The sequence below is a fragment of the Astatotilapia calliptera genome, chromosome 15 (genome assembly GCF_900246225.1).
Source record: "Astatotilapia calliptera chromosome 15, fAstCal1.2, whole genome shotgun sequence".
NCBI lineage: Eukaryota > Metazoa > Chordata > Actinopteri > Cichliformes > Cichlidae > Astatotilapia > Astatotilapia calliptera.
In genome coordinates this window covers 19,634,234-19,658,698 of record NC_039316.1, presented here as the reverse complement: position 1 = coordinate 19,658,698, position 24,465 = coordinate 19,634,234, and the positions used below count along the sequence as shown (strand labels likewise).

The following is a 24,465-nucleotide window of genomic DNA, read 5'->3' as shown; positions in this document are numbered from 1 at the left end:
TGTGACAGTAAATCATCTCACCACTGTGGAACGTCAACTCACTCAAAGACATTTATACTATGGAAGACAAACAGCAGCGAGTTAAGGCAGCAGGCTGTCACTGCAGGAAGGCTCAACCCTGCCAATCATAAATTAATTATTAGTGAGTTATAAATGGTCTGACAGTAACAGGGTGCATTTAAAAATGAACTCACTCTTTGGTTAATTCCCATATAGCAGGAAATAAAAACTTTTTATGACACTTTTTTAGCCTATAAAGCACTGTTAGTGTTATGCGTGTTATACTATAAAATCTGTATGCACGAATGCATTTTTATTTAATGTGCGGATGCTGTTTTCTTTTTATGAAGTATTAAAACAAAAATTATAACACAGGTTAACTAGTAAAAAAATAATACTGATAAATGATTGCATATAGAACATAATGAAACATAATGAAACTTGCAAGTAACATTTTATTTTTTCATTTTAGCATTTTGAGTTGTTTACAAAAACACACTGGTTATGTTACAGACACAGAAACAGGTGTTTTCTGCATGTATCCAATGTCTTATAAAGTATTTTTAACTTTGTGTGAACAAAATAATAAACATAGAAATTAGAGGATTCCTGGAAATCAAACCTGAGGTGATGATTGACCTGAAGTTTTTTTTGCAGATTTTATTCATACTCACAATTTGCCTCATAGCATGAGACAAAATAACGGATAGACTGTTGCATCAGACTTTACACAAGTAGGTCGGAATATTTTAACATCAACATAAACCGTTACAGTTAATATTTCACTGCACTTCACGGTTGACACTCTAAAGCTTTCAGCACAGTTGGCGACACAGTTATGCTAATCACCTCCTGTTCTTTGTTCTTGTAGGTCTCAGTCGGTGGTGGAACCGGGAGTCCTGAAGCGACCAGACAAAGTCAAGAGCGAAGAAGACAACATGCAGCCGCTGCTTTCGCTGGACTAAACCGTGCAGTCACAGCTCAAAAGCATACTCAAATCAATATTTACACACACAAATACACTGACTTACTGTGCACAAGCAACACGCGCCCTGAAAAACACCTTCCTCCAGGAAATGCTGCTGCTGCTACTGTTGGATTCACCTTTTTCTCCAAATCATGGAAAAGCAAGCAGCAAGAGATGAGAAGGACGTTTCCTCAGACTTAAGGGCATCCTAAGAGCTACTGATGGTGTTCTATATATTTATTTATTTAGTTATTTGTCAAGTGCCAATTCCAGAAACTGTAAATTAACGTCTTTAAACAATCCAGTATGGAGCAGGGAAGAGACACTCAAGAGAGTGAGTTGTGAAAGTATAGAGTGTTTACTGCACTTGTACAGGATACAGATGATAAAGAATGTGGAAAACTGATCATGAAACTTCAAAGAGGGCTTGGGGCCAGAGCTCTTGAGCTACAGTTTTTCCTTTTTTTGTACAGTAATTTGAGGAAAAATGCCCCATATGGGCAAGAAGCACGGCTCAGGATCTGCAGCAGTGATGGCGATCAGCTTGTTTAACCTCCTGGACCCAAACTGGCATACAGGCAGTGGGTTTACTGGGAGCTTATTGGGTGTTTACTGGGGGTTTGGCATCTTTCCTTTGAAAACAATGGCCGAACTCTTGGTTCTCACTCCAGTTATCTCTTGGAAAAGCAAACCCCCCTTTACGGTAAGAGTTGGCTCTATGTATCATTTGGTTTTTTTTGTTGTTTTTCTTTTTAGTCATTCTCTCGCTTGTTTCTGACCCATATGTCACAGAGCACAGTGCTGTCTTCTGCCATTAGGGATAACCCAAAGCTGCTGTCTCTTATTTTTAACATAGACGCACATAATTACATATTTGTTTGGGAGACCAAAGATGTATTTTCTGAATTTCGATGGACAAATAAATGAGGCAAAACTTTGTAGAAGCAGGGAAAGGCCAAGTGTATTATCTTCTCCTGTGACGTTGTGACACATTTGTTGGATGTAATGACATTAACGAGCTTCTGAAAACATATTACCATCATTTTAACACGGTATGCGTATTAGATATTTAGAGATTAAAGCATCACATTGGTATGTTGTTGACCGATTATTTCCTCCTGTATACAACAAAAGCAGACTTTTTCCTTTTTTAAATGATCCCAGGCTGCCATTCACAGTTTTTAAATCCATTTGAACTTATTATTAGTATTTTATAAGGCATTTAAAAACCAGCTATTTGTCGTTTGACACCCTATAATTACCAGATTAATCTGAAGAATTAAAATGCCCACATCACTGTTTGATGAGAAAATTATTCCATTACCACTGTCAGGAAGTGCAAATTTTATCCTTTTTGTGTTAAGTGTTTGGTTTGCAGCATCTTTAAGGATACCCTCTGAAGCATGAGAGTGCTGTTAGAACATCCTGACAGCACCTGAATGCACCGAGACATTTTCAATGAGGTAATTGGTTAACTTCAATAATTTAACAATTCAGCTGATAATGACACACAGTGATTAATAATTTATTAAATCCTGGATTAGAGTTAATTGTATTGTTAGAATGGCTGCAGTTATTTTCTGTACAGGGCAGTTAAAAGGCTTGTATTAAGTCCTATTTCAGGCTATCTGTCACTGAAGTGGTAACAGAGACTGCACTTGACATTTTAAAAGGATATTAAGGCAAACAAATTGTTAATGACTAAAGTCAAAACCATCCCTATAAACAGATATCTGTATAATAATATGCATGAAACCATCCCTTGTTTCCAACGGATAATCACATTTGAGTTTGTATGCAGCCAGGTAAAAAGTCAGTCAAGCAATCAACTGTAGTCTGATGATAATGTCTCTATTATTAGATGTCTTATTTCAAAGATTCAGTTCAGCAGTCCAGCTCATAGGTTCACCAACTGTAGTCAAAGTAATACCAGCTGTCTGCTGCATTTGAACCCTTTAACATCCTGAAGCTCTGTCCAGCAAAAAAAACCCAAATTCCCCCATGTGATGTTCCGCTTGTTTTACTTTTGCCTCTTTCACTTTGTTTATTCCACCCTTTGTGTTTTTTAGATGGAGAAGGCTAACTATAGATACGAGGAAATAACGATAACATAGTGCACTCAAAATTATGATTTTTGAAGTGATCCTCCTAAAAAGAATCAGTTTAAACGCTGATGATGTCATTATTATATGTATGGCACAGTCAGCGTTTACTCGAGTTCAGAGAAAAGTGTAACTTTCAAGTGCAACATTTTATACTAAATTATAAGATTAATTACTTTAGCAGTCCAAACTGTCCTTTAGAAAATAGTATTTAAACTGACACAGTTTGTTAAGTTATGTGGAATTTCTCCATGCATGTAGCCCTGAAGCAGTTTGACATACTTTAGTTTAGGTTCTTCCACATCAACTATTCACCTTGGGCACACGAAGTGCAAAGGTGTGACAACCAAATGTTAAGAAGGTGAAGAGCACAGCGGGAAGGAAATACGCGCCTCTGATGGGCAGAGCAGCAGAGTGAGGCTGGCAAACAGACAGCCGAGCAGATCACAGAATAAAGGCCGGCAGGCAGGGGAGCGTGAGGTGGCCCGCTGCAACGAGAGCAGACAGCTGAAATGTTAAACTATCACACCAGCGCACACGACATGTCAGCCCCGCTTACCGCAGCTCAGAGGCTCTACAGGCTGTATCCTGTGCAAAGTCGAGTCAGACTTGTTCTTAATGGTTTCTCCTTCGGCTCAGTGTGATCCGTGTGCTTCCACTGAGGTTTAACATCAAACACAGAGAGATAATAATCTGGCAGTGTGATGGCGATACTGTGTTTTTACTGAATATGTGATCAGCCTGATCCTCTAAGAGCAGACAGTAGCTACAGAAACAGTTTGAATAGGCTGTCATGACACATATTATTGTATGATTAAGTCCATTGTAGGGTCTGATTCAATTTTTATTATAAATTCAACCTTTGCTGCATCTACTGCTCGAACTTTGTGTTCAAGGAGTAAATTATTTATTTTCAGAAAGAGGCACATAATATAGAGTTCAGACCAAACCTAGATTTCCACAAGGTGTACAGGTGTATGATATATCTGTGCAAGAATTTTGCCATTTGTACAATTACTCATTATGACAAAATCCATAAAATATACAATTGGTTCAATATTTTTTTCATGCAACTAAAATGCTGTGGAGCTTATTTGGAACCAACCCGATTAGTCATCATATGCTAAATGCGTTCATTATTTCATTATATAACTGACCTTGGATCTGTAAATAATAATCCACTCATACTGCTGCCAATACATAGTCATCCTAGTACGTCAAACGTTGTCTTTTTGTCTGTGCTGTTGCACAAATACCTAAAAGCTGCCCTCTGACGTTGGTAGCTTGACACATCGGCTGTGGCAGAATGAGACATGAACAGACAGTGGTCCTGTTTTTGCAGAGCAGCAGACAGACAGTGGTGGAGTGTCCACGTTTTATTTTGCTTCGTTTGCACTCACTTTTTACGTTAATAGGCTGGTTAGGTTTAGGCATCTCAAACTCCTTTTTTAGTCCAGTTGGCTAAGACGATATCTTGATTTGTTTTTAAATATGCCATTTGCAACAGTAAGCCTGGACATGTAGGTAATCCATATAAATCTGATGAAAAGACGCATTTTAGAAGCACCCATACATAACCACTTGGGTGTGACAGACCTGTCTCAGTAGCTGTTGTATTATGGCACAGGTGGCAACGAACACCGTGTGCATAACTGTGAGACTTCAGCTGCTTTCTCAAAATGGCAATATTTGATGCCCAAGGAAGTAGAAAGGAGTATCTCTCCTGACATCCCATAAAACCAACATCAGTATTTCCTCTTTTGTAGATGGAGACAACTTAAATGAGTATATTTTGTTGTGTGATGTAATTGTCTTAGTTTGTCACCAAGTAAAACTACTTAGAAAACCACAAACAGTACAAGGCTTCTAGAAAACTGGCCGATGTAATTGTTTTAGCATCAGTATTTGGTTTAATTATAATGCTGATATTTGTAGACAGAAAACAAGATCTTTGATTTCCTTTAATAATCCGCTTGTAGTTCTACTGACCAATCATGTTGAAGCATGTTAAAGGCTTGTGCTGGACAGTGGAGAACAAACACATACTTTTAACTACAAGCTCTAAACCATAGGCAATTATTTGAGATTAATTCAGGTTGTTACTTGCTTTTTAAAAATTCATATTTAACTGTGTTTTAAAAGAAGCACAGGGAACAGTCAGATATTGACCAGTGTCCCCAAAATCGATAGATTCCCAGATTGATTCTGATGTCGCTGACAGCAGTAGTGCTTTTGCAGCCACAGTTCTTAGTTCAAATGCCCCTGTGTTCTCTTTCCTGAGAAACAAACATTGTTGTCAATATATTTCTCCCATTTTAAATATGATTATGGAATAAATACAGCAAAAGACAAAGGTCATCATCATTTATTTCTCATGTACTGCAAAATTTGAAGGTTGACATACCTGCTAATTTGTCTTTTTAAGCTATAACTGACCAATCACTGTTCAGGGGATGGATTAATGAGAAGATCAGTTCTCTGTAAAACCCAGTTTAGTCAGCTACAACTAAGTTTTTCTGCAACTGCTGCTTGCTGGGTTTTTGTTTCTGAGAGTCAATACAAGTCAAGTTCAATCTAGACATTTTTATTAACAACAGCTAAAAAACATTTTTTAAAATGATCATAATCATCTCTTCAACATTGAACTCTATTAAAAGGAAACTGCTTTTGATACACTGCAATGATTGCATCATTAAAAGTCATTTTAAGGGAAGAAACATAATATGTGTTATTTGAACTCCTTTTGTGAAGGCAGCACTCTTTCTTTACAGGATTTTAGTGCCAAAGGTCTCTGTGACTTCTCGGCGCTTATGACTGTGACAAAAAGGGTAATAGGGAAGAAAATTATAGAAGATTGCACTGGCATCATTATCTGAACCTGCACACCGTCGTATTTCCTACAGAAAACTCCAGATATGCTATCAGCCTTAATCACAAAATGGCGCTGAAGCAGTAAAGAGGCAGCGCAGAATCAGACATGTGAGATGAAAAGGATTAGGTAAGCGCTGCATACCACAACTTCTGACTGACAGCCATGCTTCTGTGATTACTTTATCCAAATTCACCTGCAGAATAATTGCAAATACAAATTTAAAAGTACATTTCATTCATGTGAGATTTATTTGCAGTCAACCCAGGTTAAGCCTAAATGTTTTGCAGCAATCTTTGAAAACATCAAAGCATCAAAGATTGGAGGAAAATGTGATCCACTTAAATATCATGCTTTGTGTTACAGACCACAAGTCACAGGGGAGGGTTACCACATACCTGCTTGGCTGTTTAATCATCCTTTTAATTCACATTTTAAGACAGCAACTTCATTCATCAGTGACATCTGATGAGTCGTTCAGACGTTGGTTAATAATTAGGATTAATACATAAGGCATGGTCCATGTACCATGTATGCAGATGATAATAATTCTGACAGCGGAAGGCCTCACTGTACTTTGCTGTTGCATGTTGATTTGTTCAAACACCCACTTTCACACAGTTAATTACTCGCAATGTAATTACATCAACTCCTGCTGTTTTTCATCTTTAACAGGAATGTAATGGTTTGTAAGTGCCAGTGTAGCTAAACAAACTAAACAGTAAGTCAGACGATGGGGTTAATATTCAACTAAATAACGCCAAGTCTCCGAGACTAAAATGGTTATCCTGCAAGAAACAAATCACAAAACTATGGATGGTGCGCCATTATTAATTCATTTACTGGTTTATTTTAGTCTTTCTCACAAATTTACAGCTTTAACCTGGTTTACTTCCCTGCCTGGGTTCATTCTTCAGTATAGAGTTCAGCACATTTCATCACAGCAGCATTTCACAAATGTGTCCTTTTCTGATGTTTGTTGTCAGTGCTGGAATTAGTTCACTACTAATGAGGTAAAAGTCTAGATTTGTTATCAGTATCAGTGCAGATGTCAAAAAACAAACCTGAACAGTATTTTCAGACCATTCGAACTTAGAGTATAAATGGTCACAGTAGTTACTTGAGTAGACCAACTTCTGGCAGTCATGAGGATTTTTCCAAGAGCACTTTGCAAGTTTAAAATTATCAGTCACACTCCAAACAACAAAGTCTAATCACCTTTTGTTCACACTACAATAGAAAGCTGTTGTCATCATGTGTTTTGGTTGCTGGTTTTGTTCGCTAGATGTTGTGGATATATTTTTCACAAAACTCATGCAGTAGAACAGAGCCAATACAGTCTGAATAAGAGATTCAGGAGAAAATGTAAAGATTACTACCATAAACGGACACACACACACACACACACACATGGTCACTCACACAGCCACTGTAGATGCTTCCAGTTGTTAGGATAAAAAGTTTACATGAACTAAACATCTGTATACTGCTTGAATATAGCTAAACTGTATCTCACTCAGAGCGTCCTGCAGGTTCACTGATTATTTTTAAGGTTAATGTTGGTATCAGAGGTTGTTTTGTTCAGTTGTAAATCTAAATAGAATGAAATGAGACACAGTGTTTTATTACAGATATACTTTATCGGGTGATGCTTTGTGCTTTACCACACATGCAAGACTTTTTCTTTTCTCTTGTCAGTATTTTATTAAAATTGCTATCTATCTTGTTTATTACACAGATTGTTGTATGAAGTGTATACAGAAATATGAGTTTAAGATCTGTTCTTATTTAAGAAATTCAGCATTTCGAATGTTATTTCTGTGTTATTGTTATGTCATTCCTTCTGATTCTTGGATCAAAGTATTGCTGGGCACATTCAGACACCAGCTATAAGAGATGTAACAGTATATCAGGCTTTGGGCTTTTAAAAAAATAATCATCCCGGAAGCATTCATGGAGGTCCTCAAATGTTTGTAATTTTATCTGTCATTTTAATAAATCTGAAGTCAGCAATCGTAAAAAACAAAACAAAGCAAGAGCCAAATGCTGCTTTTCTCCCATGCAACATATCATTTCATGACACGCAAAAAAGAGAGACATGAATGGGACATCTGTGAATTCATTTCCAGTCTTTTTTTAACTACAGAGAAGCCCAAATCTGCAACATGAGTTCATTTGTTCTTCATTTAATTTTGAGTAGCTTAACTAATCATAATTAATGCCGTATTTGCGCACCACTGAGCATGGAACGAGCTCTGCAGGAGTTGCAGATGTATCTGCAGTTTTCAAGTGACTTTGCAGTTTGAAGCAGGGTGAATCACAGCTCAGATTGCAGCACTTTATCAGCTCTTTGACACCTGAACTTTTCTTTTTTTTAAAAAAAAAAATATGATTGCTTTCTTTACTGAACAAACACAATGATAATCTATAGCCAGCATCAGTTTGAAAAAAATTCACACCAAACAAAAAGCTGCTTTTGTTTATAGTAGCTCCAAAGTGTCACATTTATATTTGTCCTTTCACCAAAGTAAATAAAAAAGCTAAAATTTTCACTTCAGTCAGAGTGACTGAAATCACCATCCAGGGACCATTAAAGGGAAATGCATCTTAAGGGTTAATGTGCTGATAAATCCCAGCAATACGATTTTGCTCGGTGTAAAGTTAACAGCTTTTTTCAGCCAAAAAGCCACACAGAAAACAGGCACCTGCAAAACTAGTGTTGACTTCTGTAAATGATTTAGTTTCTATAGTTTTCATCCACAGTTAGCATATATAATTCTGACACAATGCGGATATTAGGGGCAGATTTAGTTTAGTTGGCTGTTGAGAAATTCTCCATTCATGCACAACAACAAAAGCAAAAGGGGACAATAAGCTTGAAATGCACTTTCTGATCTTCCTCAAATAAAAACCAGATTTGCATTGGGGAAAAGCAGCCAGAAAGCCAACAGATCAACATTTCACATGTTGATGTGCGTGCTCTTTAACATTCTTTAACAGATGAAAATACAAATTTGAAAATGTTCCTTTTGAAAGCAGGACCACACGTTGTGACCGTACTGCATGCAGCTATCACTTTCCTATGAATACAGTAATCATCCAATGTTGACTTCCACGATGGCTCCCTGTGTGATTAGAAGCATATTTGATATGAAAATACAAAGCTTCCATACTTTGAGTGGCATTTTTCAAATTTAGGACAAAGTGTGTAAAACAATGAAAATGCAAATCATGCCTGTTTGGCAGGTAGTAGAAGACAGGACATTGCCATCACTCATAGAAATGGTTTTGGGGTACTGTTGGCCTTCATTTGGTTCAGACAATTGAGTCTAAATGGCTTGAAAAATGTGTCTAGTTTCAGTAATGTACATTAAATGTTCTCTGCTTTGTGTGCCTCTCTGTTTGACAGGCATCGTAAGCCACGTTGATTAGCATAACTTTGTTTTCCAAGATAACGGATGTGTAAAACTGGCAGAAGTCGCAGCACGTGTACTGTATAGATTGGGTTAATTAAATATCCACATGAAGAGTTTTGTTCCAAAGTGAAGAGATAAAAATCACATTATCTCTGCATATAGCATCATAACGTCTAGTGTGGAAAAAGTTAAACAAATCTTTAACAGATGTAATAATCAAGTTTCAAGATGATATTCCTGTTCTTTTGAAATGAAACTCTCCATCACAAGCTTCGTCAGTGTGCTGTGGACTTTGTAATGATTTATGGACCAGCAATGTTTATTCCCCACTGACTTTGACTAATGTTTGAGTTCTCTCTGCCAAAGCCACTTCTTCCATTAGAAATCCAATGTATTGTTTCTTATATTTAAGTATTTGTGCATTGAAGAATTCAACATTAAATGTCATTTTTTTAAATGACTGATAATTGAAAATGAATGCATACCTTTCAATTTATTTGATTTTCCTACCAATGTTATTTGATTGTATAGTTACAGTAGGAGCTGTAGGGAGACCAAACTACAAATGAATTGTGAAGTTATTATGGAAAGCCAGTATATTATAGGAGCAAAACGCTGTTCAGTTAGCAGGTGTTAAATGTATTAATGTCCTCAAAGACAATTTGCTGAAATGTAAAATGATCAAAATAAACATGGACACACGCAGCTCTTTTCCCTGGTTACTTTTCTGTTGTTTCTGTCTGTTTAAGTTTGACCTCTAAGAATATCACAGCATTTGAGCAGATGTCGCCATGCTTGTTGAAGCTACAGAAATTCAGTAATCAAGATCAATTTCCTCTGAGTGAGTCTGAGGACAAAGAGGCCACACTTTCAAAAGAAGTGTCCTCACTAAAGTAAAACAGTACTTCAAAAGACTTTCGTTTGACTCCTGTGCTCCTTCAAGTCGATATGAGCACAGTACAGTACAGCTTACCCATTCTTCTGCTCTGGTACCATGTATTGCCAGCTGGTCTGTTACTGGCCTCAAACATATCCGTGGCAGATTCATACTGCATCCCCGCCCGCTCTTTGGCTGTTATGAGATCCCCTTTTAATGCCATAAGGCCCCAAAACCAGTTGTAATGGTTTGTTTATCCACACCAAGGAAAGCAGTGATAATTGGAAAATCGTGTATTTACAGCCATGACTTACTGTATCTATTTCAGTTTGCCCATGAAATTTTATGCTGTATTTTTCAAAACATTCGTTCTCATGATCTTTGTAGTAAATGTAAAGGCTAAAGGACTTTTCACACTGGACAAGTAACCTATTATTATTGCAGCTGTTCACACAGACCATATACGTTTTTGAAGACAAATTTGCGACATGTATTGCGACAGCTGATTTTTCGCATGTGAATAAACAGATCTGACCAGTCAGATTGTGACTAGCTCAAAATGTGCACCAGTACTGAATTACAATGATATGGAAATAATACTATTTTATAGACTCTGAAATTAACTGCCTCCCCAGGTGTTGTCCCAATTCTGCCAACAAGAGCTCAAACGACACTGACATCCTAAAATAAGAAGTAGGTAGATCAATCCAGATATCGATAGTATCAATACCTATCCTGGTATTGGTATTGGATCAATTCTAGCGTGATGGGGTGTATACTTTTTTCTGTTCTCTAAGTTTATTATGTGACCCACTAATGTGTGTTAGATAATTTATTTGTAAATGAAAAGATGTTCTTTCTTATGTTGATTGTCACATTTATTTTATATATAGCCTAAATTTAACTCTTGTAAGCCCGCAGGTTTCCATTTGTGTAACTTTAAATCCTGATAGAACAGAATAAGCTAGAGCAATCATTTTTTGCATTACTTGCATATCGTGCATTCAACTTGTCTCAGGTAGCAGTGTCCTTCCACTAATGGCTTTTACAAAAATTATGTAAAAAGCACATCCAACAACAAAAACATGATCCAGAAATACACTTTGCCAATCTGATCTGATCTGTTCATAGGACTTCTCACGTTGGAATAAAGTTCATCATGCTGTCAGCAGGAACTATCTGCCATTACCTGTAGAAATAGGGAGTGAAGTCATTTTTCATGGGAAATGCAGTTTTTTCCCCTCAAAGGCCAATCAAAGGTCCATTAGTGGTATTGGAAGTCATGTTTGACTTTGTGCCTTCCTGCTTAGTTCATAGGACACTTAGTAGTTTGATTCCACTGTTGGAAACACAAACAGTTTGACTCAACTGTTGTTTTTTTAATTCTTACATTGTATTTTTTTTTTAAATTCCTGTTTTGATTTTGGTATCATCCATCAATTCGCTTCTGCTTATCCTTTTCAGGGTCGCGGGGGGCGCTGGAGCCTATCCCAGCTGTCATAGGGCGAGAGGCGGGGTACACTCTGGACAGGTCGCCAGTCTGTCGCAGGGCCAACACACAGAGACAGACAACCATTCACACTCACATTCATTCGCACATTCACACCTAGTGACAATTTGGATTATCCAATTAACCTATCCCCACAAGTTGCATGTCTTTGGACGGTGGGAGGAAGCCGGAGTACCCGGAGAGAACCCATGCAAACACGGGGAGAACATGCAAACTCCACACAGAAAGACCCCGGCCTGATAATGAAATTGAACTCAGGACCTTCTTGCTGTGCAGCAACAGTGCTAACCACTATGCCACCGCGCTGCCATTTTGGTATCATTCCAGTATTTTAATTACTATTTCTTGTATTTTAATTCTGGTTACGGTTTAATAATTATGGAGTTTTTGACTCATCCAGTCCTGGGTTTGAATTGGGTTTTCCTCTGCTTCTATTTATCAGTTTATTTCTTGTGTGTTCAGCTCCTCAGTGTTAACGTTTACAGTCTTGTATTTCTGCTTGTATGCTTTTATCCACCAGTGTGTCTCTCTCTTCACATTTGGTGTGACCATTTTTGTGTGTCCAGTTTTTTTGGTTGTTTGTTTGTTGTTGTTTTTAGTTTTGTCACATTTTACTTTGTTAGATTTCTTTCCTTTTCTTTTTTTGTAGTGTCTTGTTTTAGATTTTCCTGTCTACTAATTTTTTAGATCACTTTTCACTGAGCCTTGTTCCACTTTCATTTCTAATTCCCAGTCAGTGTGTATAAATAACCCTTTCTTTTCCAGACTTTAAACTAACTTTAAAGTCAGAAAATAAAAGATTCAGCATGTACTTAGAACTCACAGAACACATTAACACTGTGCTTCTTAGCTGGATTAATTAATATGTAAGCAGAGGTGGTTTAGTGCTTGTTATTTATTTATTGATAGGATGGAGAGTATGAGTTGTTGTAGGGTGGGATACACCCTACAACAACTAAATACATCACAGCCCATCAGTATAACAGTGTTTCTTTCTATACGAATTATTCCATATATAGCAAAGACAGAGAGAGAAATGCCCCCTCATGGATATCTTCAAAAGTTTATTCACGTTTTGACACAAAAACTGCATAGTGGTAAAAGTTTCCTACATAAGCACAGCAGACTCAGTGTTGTCCCTCCAATGATATTATAGCTTGAAATGTCAGTTATGACACTTAACTGGCTTCTGGAAAGTGACCGAGTGAATTAAACACATCTGCTTTATAGTACATGCAGCAGGTAGTTCATACTTTCTCTTAATGAAACATCATTTTCATACATCTTTGATAAAGCACAAAAAAACATCTTTCATTTAAAACGGTTTTTTGACCAAACGTGTTAACTAATTTATTATTATCTTTGAGAACTAATGGAGTGACAAGTCTCATGATAATAAGAAATTAACTATTATCTACAGTATTTGTACAGCACCAGAGTGACTGCTTTTTGTGACACTGCAGTCTTACTTGTGTGTTACAAAAAAGCAGCCTTGAATTTAAATAAATGACATTATCATGCAGAAAATATTACAATTTGTTAACAAAATATATCCTTCCAAAACAAAACAACCTCAAACTGTATGTTGTGGAATTAAACTTTTTTAAAGAGTGTTAAACTGCACTCCAATCCCAGATGAAGCATCTACAAGAAAGCCAACTATTTTTTATTCTGCTTGGAGATCGCAGATCAATTAGATTGTCTGTGGTTTCTGATAACTACAAACCAATAAAAGAATGAAAGACAAATATGACAGCAACACATCATAGTGAAATACAGTGAAGCAAAAGTGTAAGTGTTGCACTACAGCTTTTCAGAAAAAAAAACATGCATAAGATCAAGCAGATCACTTGCTTTTAACAACACCATCCAAACGCATGTACTTAAAACATAATCAGGGATGTAGAGTAGTCAGGTTGAACTCAGCCTTACACCTGTAGGCTCACATGAATATGTATGAAGAACCTGGAGTTACATTAGATAGAGCTCTGATGTTTTTGTGTGTTCCTTCTGGTTTGTTTTCTTGTATGAGATCACGATTTAGCTCACGTTAAATTACAGTTAATAACACTTTAAAACATAATTACAGCACATAGCCACAGTTTATGCTGTAATTACTGTTCATTTTATATGTTTTGACGACCTTCAGAACACTGAGGCACAAGCAGACTACTGCTGAAATGCCCTTCTGGAATATGATTAATCAAAACACCAGTAAAAACCACATTTTAAGGTAATAACTTACTCCAACTAACACTTACAACACCTACAGTCAGTTGCAGCAGTACATGATGTCAGATCTCATTAGGCTTCCTTACCACTTCAGGACTGCTGACCTCACCCCTGGAGGGTAATACTGAAACCTCAGGGATACACTTCACTTCAGACTTGTTTATAAAATTAGAGTTTACAAAAAACTTTACATTCAATGTTCTGTTGAACTCAGGAATAAAGAAAAATGAAATGAAATAAACTAAATAAAAACAAAAAAGAAGTCCAGAAACCAAAATTATGGACTTTCACCTAAAGGGGGCAGGTCCTTCTTTAATGTTGCAACACACTAGTTTTAGTCAAAATGGCCACTGTGCAATCTTTGGCAACAAATTATTGGCAAAACAAGTGATGAAAGTTTTCAGTCCATATCAGTAAACATCACTTTATTTAGAACTAACTCTTAAAAAAGAACAAAAAAATATTCTAATTATGTTATAAAACTGAAGTATGACTCTTTTTAGTCTGCAAAATTTAAACAGAAGTTTTCAAGTAACTTTCTCTAAACTCACCTCTAAATTCAATGTCACCAAATACAGTTTAAGGCTTTTAAAAAAAAGAAAAAGTTACAATACAGTTGGGAATAGTAGGTACAATGGTGAGTCGGCGCTGCGGTTGATATCTCATAGCCAAGAGGTCTGTAAATAATTTGCATTAAATTGTATAATCTGTGCTGCATCATTAAAAGTGCATTTTAATGAAAGGTAACAATTTCACAGTTTAAAAAAGTATGAATATATATTGAGTCCTTTTCTATCCCCAAGGTTTTCTTTGGGTTAATAGAGAGTCTGATATCAATATGGTGCATTGAGTCATTTTGGTAGAAACTCTGTAACTACACTCAAGGACAGCAGAAATGTTCTGCTGCATAGTTTGGCATATTAGCTAGATGACTAGCTAGCAAGCTAGCACAGGGAAATATCTGAATCAGTCCACGACAACAAGTAACACGAAGATCAAAGCATCTTAACTGCTTTAAATGTGGATTATGAGGGGAACGTTGGAAAACTTTCACCCCTCTAAGAGGTCCCTGGCCCTCATAAGTTCAAGAAACTCTGGTTGAGCCCCCCTTCACTGCCATAGCTCAAAAAAAAAAACTTTTTAATAATTGATGTAGCTCAATCCACAGGGTCATAATATGGTAAAAATGCAACAATATGTCAAAAGCATTTTTAAAACATGGACTAGCTATTAAAAACTAGTAGTTTCGTCTGTCTTTAGGAACTCACTCTGTTAAAAGGTGAATGTGACAGCACAATATGGGCAAGGGTGGGTCATATCCCAGGATTAAGCCCAGCGTAAAAACACCTTTTTTGGTTCTTTGCATCAAGTTTTCATTCAGTAAGACGGCAACAGCAATCACTGGTGATGCTCGGCAACAGTTTGGCAGCGTCAACAAGGCAGCCATGTTGCTATAAGGCACAAAACCAGAGCTATGAATGACTGAGGTAAAAAGAAATATGACAAGATCAGACTTAATAAATAAGCTGATGGTTAACACAAATGACATTCATTCAGTGTAGCAGACATCACAGTGTCTCATGAGTTGGTCACATCAAAGTTGTCCCTGCCTCTGAACACGATGAGTTAAAGGAGCTGATACTTGTAAGTAATTAGAGGTCATCTGTGATAAAACACATAATTACAAGACATTTACTATCCAGGAATTGCACTTCATTTTTAAGATAAACGCACAGTATTGCAATCTTTGGCTTTAAAAGAAAAACAAATCAAAAAGAGGTTTTCTGAATTTATTAAACCTAATGAGGCGCAACAAAAACATTTTGCTGCATACTCATATCCTTTATGGCCGATAAACCACCACCGAAAAGCCCATAGTCCCACATATAAGCTGCTTCAAGTTACACAGAGAACCTAGACTATTTAATAATTATTGTATATACACAAGAAAATGTTTTGTTTTTTTTAATTATATCCCCTTTTTCTTACTTAGCTATATGTTTCATTTAAATATGTTTCTTAATTGGATCCAAATTTAATTTTGGAGCTTCGATATGTGCAATGAGACTGCATTGCATTATTGAGTTTGTATTCATAGAGATATACAAATCTTTTCAGTGCCTCTTGAATGTTAGAAAATATTTATTTTTTCAGATTGTTCTATATGTTATTCATCTACTCTGCCATTTCTGGTTACCCTAGTATCTCCAATACACCACTTTGATTGGAGTCAGTTAAAATTAAAATGTGGCATGTAACATATTGAAATGAACCTCTACAAAAACAAACAAACAAAATAAAACATTAGCAGTGAAAGGTAAATGGCCAACAGTTTCATGCTAGATGTGTTCTTAATATGTCAAGAAATATGTGTGCATCAATCACAGCATGCGCCTACGATTGATGAGGCTGATGGATGTTCAGTGACAGGGATGCTGCTCAGATCAGTGTGGGAGCTCCTGGGATTTGACCCTCCAACATTTGGATTCTGTTCTATTGCAGATGCAGCAAAGCAGCAGAAACAAACACGGGGCATGGTTACAGGAACTGAAAATGCAGTTATTTATATAGAAAACTGGAAAAAATACTATTCAAATAAATCATATTTTGTGAAATGTATTTGCATGGGTTTGATACCATTAACATATATTATGTATATAATTCAATGTAATATATTTTCCTGTTGCAAATAATCTTAGACTTTGAAAATAAACCATTCAAAGCTGTTTAAGACAATAAAAGCTTGTCTTAATAGAGTATAAGTGTTTGCTTGGATATAAACTAAACTGCCTTAAATTTAAATTACTGTTAAATCTGATAACGGGCATCATAGAGAAAGCAACACAAAAGTCAGCTTTTTATATTACATCCTAAGTTGTGACCCATTTATCCCATTCTAAATTAAAAACATGCATTATGTACATTATAAATACTATTTATAATTAAAAGAATATTCACAAGATGGCATTTTTCTAACTGAACATAGACATAGTAGAGCAGCATACGCAGAGGGTAAAATGGGCAATATTAACAGCAACCCCAGGAGCTCAACCACTAAAAGAATATTTCAATAAATTAAAGACAAAGTAAGTCAGTCCACTTTTTTTCTCTCTCTGTGATCATCCTCTTAATGTAAAGCTAGCACAGATTCAAACACCTCCCCCTGCTGGATGGAAAGATGCAGTGCTGTCAGATATAAAGAAAGGCTTCAGGTGGTCCTACTGCCCAGACGCCTTGGCTGCTCTCTGCTGCTCCAACATGGCTCTGAGTGCAGGAGACATCATGGTGGGGGACATGGCTGGAGTGAAAGGTCGTAAAGGGTACTGGGCATTTTTGCCAGGGACATAAACGCACTGAAAGAATCTCTGCCCTGTGAAGACAAGATGAGATGGAAAGAGGTTGCTTACAATAAGATCTGTGGATAGATTTGTACTGTGCAATTATACGATTACATGGTGTGTTCAAACCACACATAAAGCAAAGTTTCCAGACCAGAAATAGAGGCCAAGCTGGCATCACTGTTCGTGGGCACTATATGATTTAAGTTCACTCTTATATAGGGACAGAACCAAAAAAAGACTAACTGGTAAACTCCCAAAATCTGTTTTTGTTTAAGAGGAAGCAGTTCTGGCGTTAGCGCTAAGGCGTTAACATTTCTGGGTTACAAAATGGTCCAAAAAACCCACTGATGTGATGCACAAGTTCACTTCACAGTGGGTTTGAACACAGCCTTAGCCGCCTTGATTAGAAACACCCACACCCACCTATATCCTTCTCCATATACAAATATTAATATCGGCCACAGTCAATGAAATAAGAACCTGAATAAATTTCACCAAGTCTTACCAGGTTTCTTCTTGTCTGTAATATTTTCTTCTTTCTTGGGATCTTCTGCATGCAATAAAAATAAAACTTAATGAGAATATGAGATTGTGCTTCACACTGAGAGAGAAAGAAAACAGAGGATAAGTTTCTACATGCATGAAAAAAGAGAAAGGATAAAAGACAGGCTGGGTTTCACTCTTTAAACACAGTGATGTTCTTTTGCTTGTTTTTGCTGCTTCAGTCTCTTGTTAAAGTCAAACTAAAATTAAACTTTATTTGGAAAAGCGACCACTTGTTGCCACTTGTCATTTGCAAATAAAAATACATTTAAATGTAATTTTTCTGCAACAACCACATCACCCTGCATAATTGTTCAAACCTAATAAAAGCCACTCAGCAGGTGTTGAAATAACACGCCTCAAGAGTGGTGCTCAACAAAGAGTAGCCTTGTTGCTGCTGAGTGTTGTAAAGGGAAAGCACCTTCTCATTCTCAGGATACCAAACACTGCTGTCCACAACAAACCACTGACCTCTCCATAATCTATGGAGAGACTAGTCTGTCACCTGAATAGCCATCGATGGGCAATTGTAAAGCACCCTTTGATGTTACATGTAACTAGATATGCAGCATGTGCAGGTTTAATTTTGTGATGAGGCTTTTCATAAACCTAACCAAAAGGAGTTTAGTGACTCAAACAAAGCAAAATAAAAAAGTGACTGAAGAGTAAGTAAATCATCAACTAAAAAACAAATGTGATGGAAACCAAAGTTTATTGGCTGACGCACATCAGAGTTGCAGCTCTCTAAAAGGGGACCATTAACAGCATTTAACACCCTATAATAAGAATGAATTGCAGCAAGCTACACAGTACACACGTCTATCAACATTGTATCTAGTTCATAGTGAACCACAGAACTTGCAGACTGAAATCTCTTAGAAATCCTTGTTGGTGAAATGTCACCACTCAGAGACACAGTGCACAGAAATAAAAACATTTGGCAAAGGCAAGTCTATGAACACCAGGAAGGATATTTAACTCACATTAATTTGTTTACTCATGTTGTTGCTCTAATTGCTATTTATAAGGTTGTTTTTCTTCTTGCTTTACTGTTAGTTGATGTTTGCATTAGAGTATCATGACTTTGTTAAGTTGTATAGTTATATTTAACTTAAACGTAACAATGTGTGCGTGCATTTCCCTGCTAAATAAAATATAAGTAACTTAAATCAAATGAAATGAAATCCTCCAAAAGAGGTTGATTTCTTTTGGAATTCAGTCATGCATAAAACAAACCATACAACACAAATACTGGCTAGTATTGTCTATATAAAACGATTCTGGTTTGCTTCTTTTAAGTGAAGTAAAGAAACCAAAATCAAAGTAAACCTCTGAACTTCAGTCTGAACCAAAGAAACCAAACTACTTTTCATCACACCTGAAGAAACAGGCACTGCTGTGTCAGATGGTAGCAAAGTGTGAAGTTAAACAGGGCAGTGGGGGAGTGTTTGTAATCCACTGGATGATTCAATAGGAACAGAACACTAATAACCCAATTTAATGGGTTTTGGTTCATGGATTTAATCAATCCAGCTAAGTATAAAATTGTTGCCATATTCATCAAAGGCCATAATCTCTTTCAATAATTCAAGGCGGCTCAAAAGGCTTGTAATCTTGTACCAATCAGCTCATCTCATTAAATTCTAATCACTTGTGATCCTAATGTCATTAAAGCCATCGTCCTTTCATACTGAATTATCCATTGGAAAGATGGTGAAAATTTACAGAATACCTCAGGCCTTACAGGAAGCTGTTTTCTCATTTTCTATTGACAACAAGCATATGATACACAACATGAATGACAGAAAACAAAACGATTCATAGCACCACTGTGTTTCTTTGTAATACTTCAAAATGTTTATCCAGTAATTCAAGAAGCTTTATCAGTTCAGCTAACTTGTATACTGTAGCTTACACTGATGCTGGGAACTTACATTTAAAGGCATTATGAGGAAAACAATTCTGAGAGTTAATTTATACATTTGTCGATTTAGCTGTTGATCAGGATTGTGTGAGTGCATGTGCTGATGTACAGACTCTTTTTGTGAAAGGACAGCTTATTCTAATTTCTATCACCCTCCTGAACATTATCATGGCTGCATAGCTCCCAACAATCTTTGCTGCCAACAATAAAATTGGCAATCTAAACTCATTCTGCCAGATATGGCAACATGTTTTAGGTATCATTGTATGAGGGAAAAAATATGCATATAGTAAAACAAGGAATTGAGATTGAAATACACTCCTGCTCCTTTTACCCAGAATTTCAAAAGTATACTGAAGAACAAAATGCGTTGATAGTAGAAAGCATTTTTCTAGTCTTTTATGTTTGTCTGCATTATTTTATTGTCACCAACCCCTGACATGTAGCCATGTCTGCCTCTTCCTTGCGAGAAGAGACAAAGCAAAATCTCTGATGCATTCAGTCAGATTGACAAGCAAGATGACAGAGAGGAGGGTGTTTACATTGCAGAAGTATTCATATTATTTTGTGCCTAGATGATGATAACTATCTGCCAGCTTTGAAAGAGCGCAGCTTCACATTCAGAACAAGCACAGCAAGGTAAGTACGGCTGATGAGGAGGACAATGGTGTCGATGCTACAGCTCCAAAACCACAATGTCTAGATTTTACCAAAAACTGTCAGTGTGAGGGAAATTAACAAGCGTGTTGCTTAATACATTGTTGATATGGACTATTGAGTTGTCCATATCAACTCAGTAGGTAGGCTAGGCCCCTCGGAACAATATGATAAACTAAAACCAAAAACGAACTCTAAAGAACTCAAAAGTCTTAATTCCCACTAATGTTGTAACATAACAGATGACTTTTTTTACTTGAAATAAAACTGGATTCTAACAAGTTAACTTTAAATGTATCCCAATACTGACTACCAAGAACTGTTACTGATGACAGATACCTTACTAGCTCAGAGGTCATATCAGTAACCAAAAGAGAACCAGGAATGTTTAAGTCTCTAATCAGCAGCACTGATAAAGCCTCTTGAATGAAGCACACTCCACTGAAATTAAACTTCTGGAAACACAAATAATTCTAATAAGTGTCAATACTCTCTATGGTGACTGGAGATTATTTACTGTGCATATAGAAAACTTTCATGCTCGAGTACTTACCAGTTTTTGATGCTTGTTTCTCTTTTTCTAAAATTTGCAAGGGGAGAAAGGAGCAGCTGAGCCTTCTGAAATATACATAGCACTCATTAGATTCACTTCTAATTCTACTCTAAAGCCATACCTTGAGTCTCTTTGACAGATTTCTTTTCAGCCTCCTCTGCTTGGCCTGTGAGAGGAGAGACAGCCCTATTACAGCCTGCCAAATAACTCTCTGTAATTGTGGTGTAAATTCAATATTCTTGCAATATTATTCCCTTCTCGGAGTAATACAGCTTGGCATGTCTCTAATTAGAACTTTATCATGCATAAAACAGCCCATTTTATTCACATAATCTGCATCTCAGAAAGGGGCGATTTTCCCTGAAAAATGCCAGCAGAGAACATGAGTATGTTTCAAACACATCTAATTTGCTGTAGATGGTTTTTACAAGGGTACAAACATATACGCTTGCACCTTCTCTTCCTGTGTTTCACTTGATCAGTTTAGCTTCTGAGAAACATGGATGGACATGAATACTAACAGTGAATGTGAACATTAGACTCTTTCAGAATGAGGCATGACTGCAGTTTAGAAATTCTTCATTTCCATCCTCTAATTAAAAGACATTTTTCAGAGGTGTTTTACTCTCGGCATGAATTCCACCATAGTTAATTTGCCTTCCAATTTATCAAAAGGGTGTACATTCAGACTGGTTATAAGACTTTGTGGTTCAAATTTAAAGAATACAACTTTTACAGAGCTGAAAGTAAAGGCAAGAAAGACAACTTGTTAGATTTTCCTGTTTTTAACAAGGTAACAAAGATGGCTTGAAACAGCCCTCAGGGCTGTTTCAAGCCTGATACATACATTTGTATGTATCTCAGTGGTCTCCAGAGACTAAAAGAGGAATGCTGCTGGCTTTTCAAATCCCCTGTTTTTGTGAAACCAACAGTTTTGTGAAACCAAAAGGTCAAAGCCCTAACTTTCCCACTAATTTTGGAAATCCTTCAGGGAAAGCACAAGGTAGACATATTTGTTTCTGAGAGCTGTCCAAATACAAGCAACAATCATCTCAAGACAATTACAGTATTTATTTATTCATAAACATAAACTAAAAAATGTTTTGTTTTGTTTGGGTTTTTTTAATCAGAAAAACAAGTTTGCCCAGTTATTTATTCTGTGGCTTAATGACTGTAACTCTAATAATGATAAATAATCTAGTCTTAGCTGAATATACACAATGTGTTCTGTCATTCTGGCAGATTATGCACTAGCATTAGGACACTGGCACAGTGCAGTGCTAATATCATACTCCAAGAAATAACAATCATATTTTAGACAGTTGTGAAGTTTACATCTGGAGATCAGAGTTGGCGGTGTAGTAAATCTGACCTGTAATGTTGAGTATTGAAAATTAATTTAAATTTGGGAGAGAGGGAGAAGGGATAGAAATGTTGCGCGGTCCCACAAGTGGGACACTTGGTCACTACTGGCATGTTAGCATACTAATGGGTTAAAAGGACTATTGTGCAGTCTCAAAGTGCTGCTAGCATGCTGTAAATAAGCTAAGCTTTAGGGAAAATTATTGCCACATTAAAATATAAACTTACTTTTCTTTGCTGCCAATAATTTTGATCTTGGCTTGGCTACAAAAACAAAAACAAAAGTAAAGAAGTACAAGTTTTAGGAAAGCTAGATATTTTGGGGCCCTCATGAAAGAAACACAGACCTGGTTCAGATCTGGCAGGTTTCTCCTCGTGGGCTTCAGAGGTTACATTTGCCCTCCTGCCAATGTCAAGTCTCGGTCTCAGTCTGAGTGGCTGTGGACGTGGTTCTGGATCTGTTTGATATGAATTTGAACCGAACCAAATCATCTTAATAAACAGAAATTATAATGCAGGGGTAACTGGGCTAAAGTTGATGATTAAAAAAAAGATCTTCAACCGAGAAGAAAATCTAATTTTCGTGAACTCATGCACGGTCTGAGTTTTACCTGTCTTTGCTGTCGATGCCTTCACTTTGCTCATGATAGGTGCCGCTTTTGAGGGGAGCAGAAACAATTAGTTCCCAATCATCTTTCATGAATTATGATTGGCTTTATGCAAATTAATGAATGTCAGTGAGTGCCGTCACCTGTCTTTTCAGAGGCTGATTTCCTCTTCTGTCTTTCAGCCGCAGGCTCTAACGTAATGAGGAAAAACTCGTGATTAGCAGCCTGAATAATTTGTTTTCTCAGTCAACTATTAACTTCTACTTCACATGAAAGAGAAATGTGTTGGACTGCATTTGATTTTTTTTAAATATTACAAATTTGACGAGATCCTAACGTCTAATCATGTTTACCTTTCTTAGGAGCTGCAGCACTTTTAGTTTTATGTTTTGCAGATGGATCTATGCAAACAAATTGGAACAAAATACAACAGAATTAAATATATAATGTTTAATTTTCATCATTTATATGTCCCAATAACAACAATAAAGGATATTTTACCTGTTTTTGCCCCTGCATGAATTCTGATTTTCTCTTTTTTAGCAGCTGCCACTGAAGTAACAAACACATAAGAAGAACATTACACTTTTAAAGGCAATCAAAATGCATTAGAAAGTATAGATCCATAGATACCAGATCACCTTTCTTTGCAGTGTCTGCTTTGGTTTTGTCTTTCAAAACGGCAGCATCTAGTATTGAAAAAATACATGAATTTATGGTATCTGTATCTTGGAAAAAGGTTTAAATATATATGAATATTTATAACAAAGCACAGCTATAATTACTGTGTGTATCACTTCTAACAATGTGAAGTGTGTACCAGAGGAAACACCAAATTATCCAGCTGTATACATGAATTACCTTTCTTTGTTTTCCCTTTGGCTGCTCCTGGCTCTGAGGGGATAATTGCAGTGAAATGCCCATGCCAAGTTAATTTTCTTTAATTAATGCATTCATATAGCACACAGTGCTATTGTACATCACTGTTATGTGCTGCAGCTGTCGTTTGTTATAGTGGATATTCTAGTTAGCTGGCAAATTAAGTATTTAGTGGATGTGGAGAGCGCTACAGTACCTTTGTCTGAATCAGCAGCCTTTGTTGTTGTTTTTTTTGCTGAAAATGACAAGACATTAATTACTATCACTGATGTAATTGTGATAAACACAACTTTCCACAAGAGTTTAACTTCTTAGTTTGTACCTTTCTTTGTGGAGACAGCAATCACGTCCTCCTCAGCAGCCTCTGGTTCTTAAAGGGGAAACAGTTGTAGGTGTATTTACTTTGTAGCATAATTTGAATTATATTAAAGTTTCACAGAAAAATTTAAAATTTTCAGGATAGTGTGGGTTTTTTTTTTCAAGTGAAATGTATTTATGCTTTTATGTATTCCTTTATTTATCACACCTTATTCAAATATTTACTTATCAACAACTCTGTTTAATTAGTTGCACTATATTTTTAAGCCTCATTGATTTATTTGATCAGATTTTTGTGATTTTCCTC

At 36.5% G+C, this 24,465-nt stretch overlaps 2 protein-coding genes across 2 annotated transcripts in view; one reads left to right on the top strand and one right to left on the bottom strand.

Annotated features, from left to right (window-relative positions):
* LOC113037312 (clavesin-2) overlaps nt 1-10,059 on the top strand; it is a 48,100-nt gene extending 38,041 nt beyond the window's left edge. The window contains exon 5 of the mRNA XM_026194259.1: nt 872-10,059. Within this exon, the coding sequence (XP_026050044.1) occupies nt 872-965 (94 nt within the window). The 3' untranslated portion in view covers nt 966-10,059. The remainder of the gene's footprint in view (nt 1-871) is intronic.
* Nucleotides 10,060-12,787: 2,728 nt separating this feature from the next.
* LOC113037573 (triadin-like) overlaps nt 12,788-24,465 on the bottom strand; it is an 80,140-nt gene continuing 68,462 nt past the window's right edge. The window contains exons 20-33 of the mRNA XM_026194813.1: nt 24,163-24,210; nt 24,037-24,075; nt 23,823-23,855; nt 23,603-23,650; nt 23,463-23,513; nt 23,315-23,362; nt 23,105-23,152; nt 22,965-23,009; nt 22,701-22,811; nt 22,582-22,617; nt 21,113-21,157; nt 20,992-21,018; nt 17,820-17,864; nt 12,788-17,343 (exon numbers count right to left, since the gene is read on the bottom strand). Of these exons, the coding sequence (XP_026050598.1) occupies nt 17,192-17,343; nt 17,820-17,864; nt 20,992-21,018; nt 21,113-21,157; nt 22,582-22,617; nt 22,701-22,811; nt 22,965-23,009; nt 23,105-23,152; nt 23,315-23,362; nt 23,463-23,513; nt 23,603-23,650; nt 23,823-23,855; nt 24,037-24,075; nt 24,163-24,210 (776 nt within the window). The 3' untranslated portion in view covers nt 12,788-17,191. The remainder of the gene's footprint in view (nt 17,344-17,819; nt 17,865-20,991; nt 21,019-21,112; nt 21,158-22,581; nt 22,618-22,700; nt 22,812-22,964; nt 23,010-23,104; nt 23,153-23,314; nt 23,363-23,462; nt 23,514-23,602; nt 23,651-23,822; nt 23,856-24,036; nt 24,076-24,162; nt 24,211-24,465) is intronic.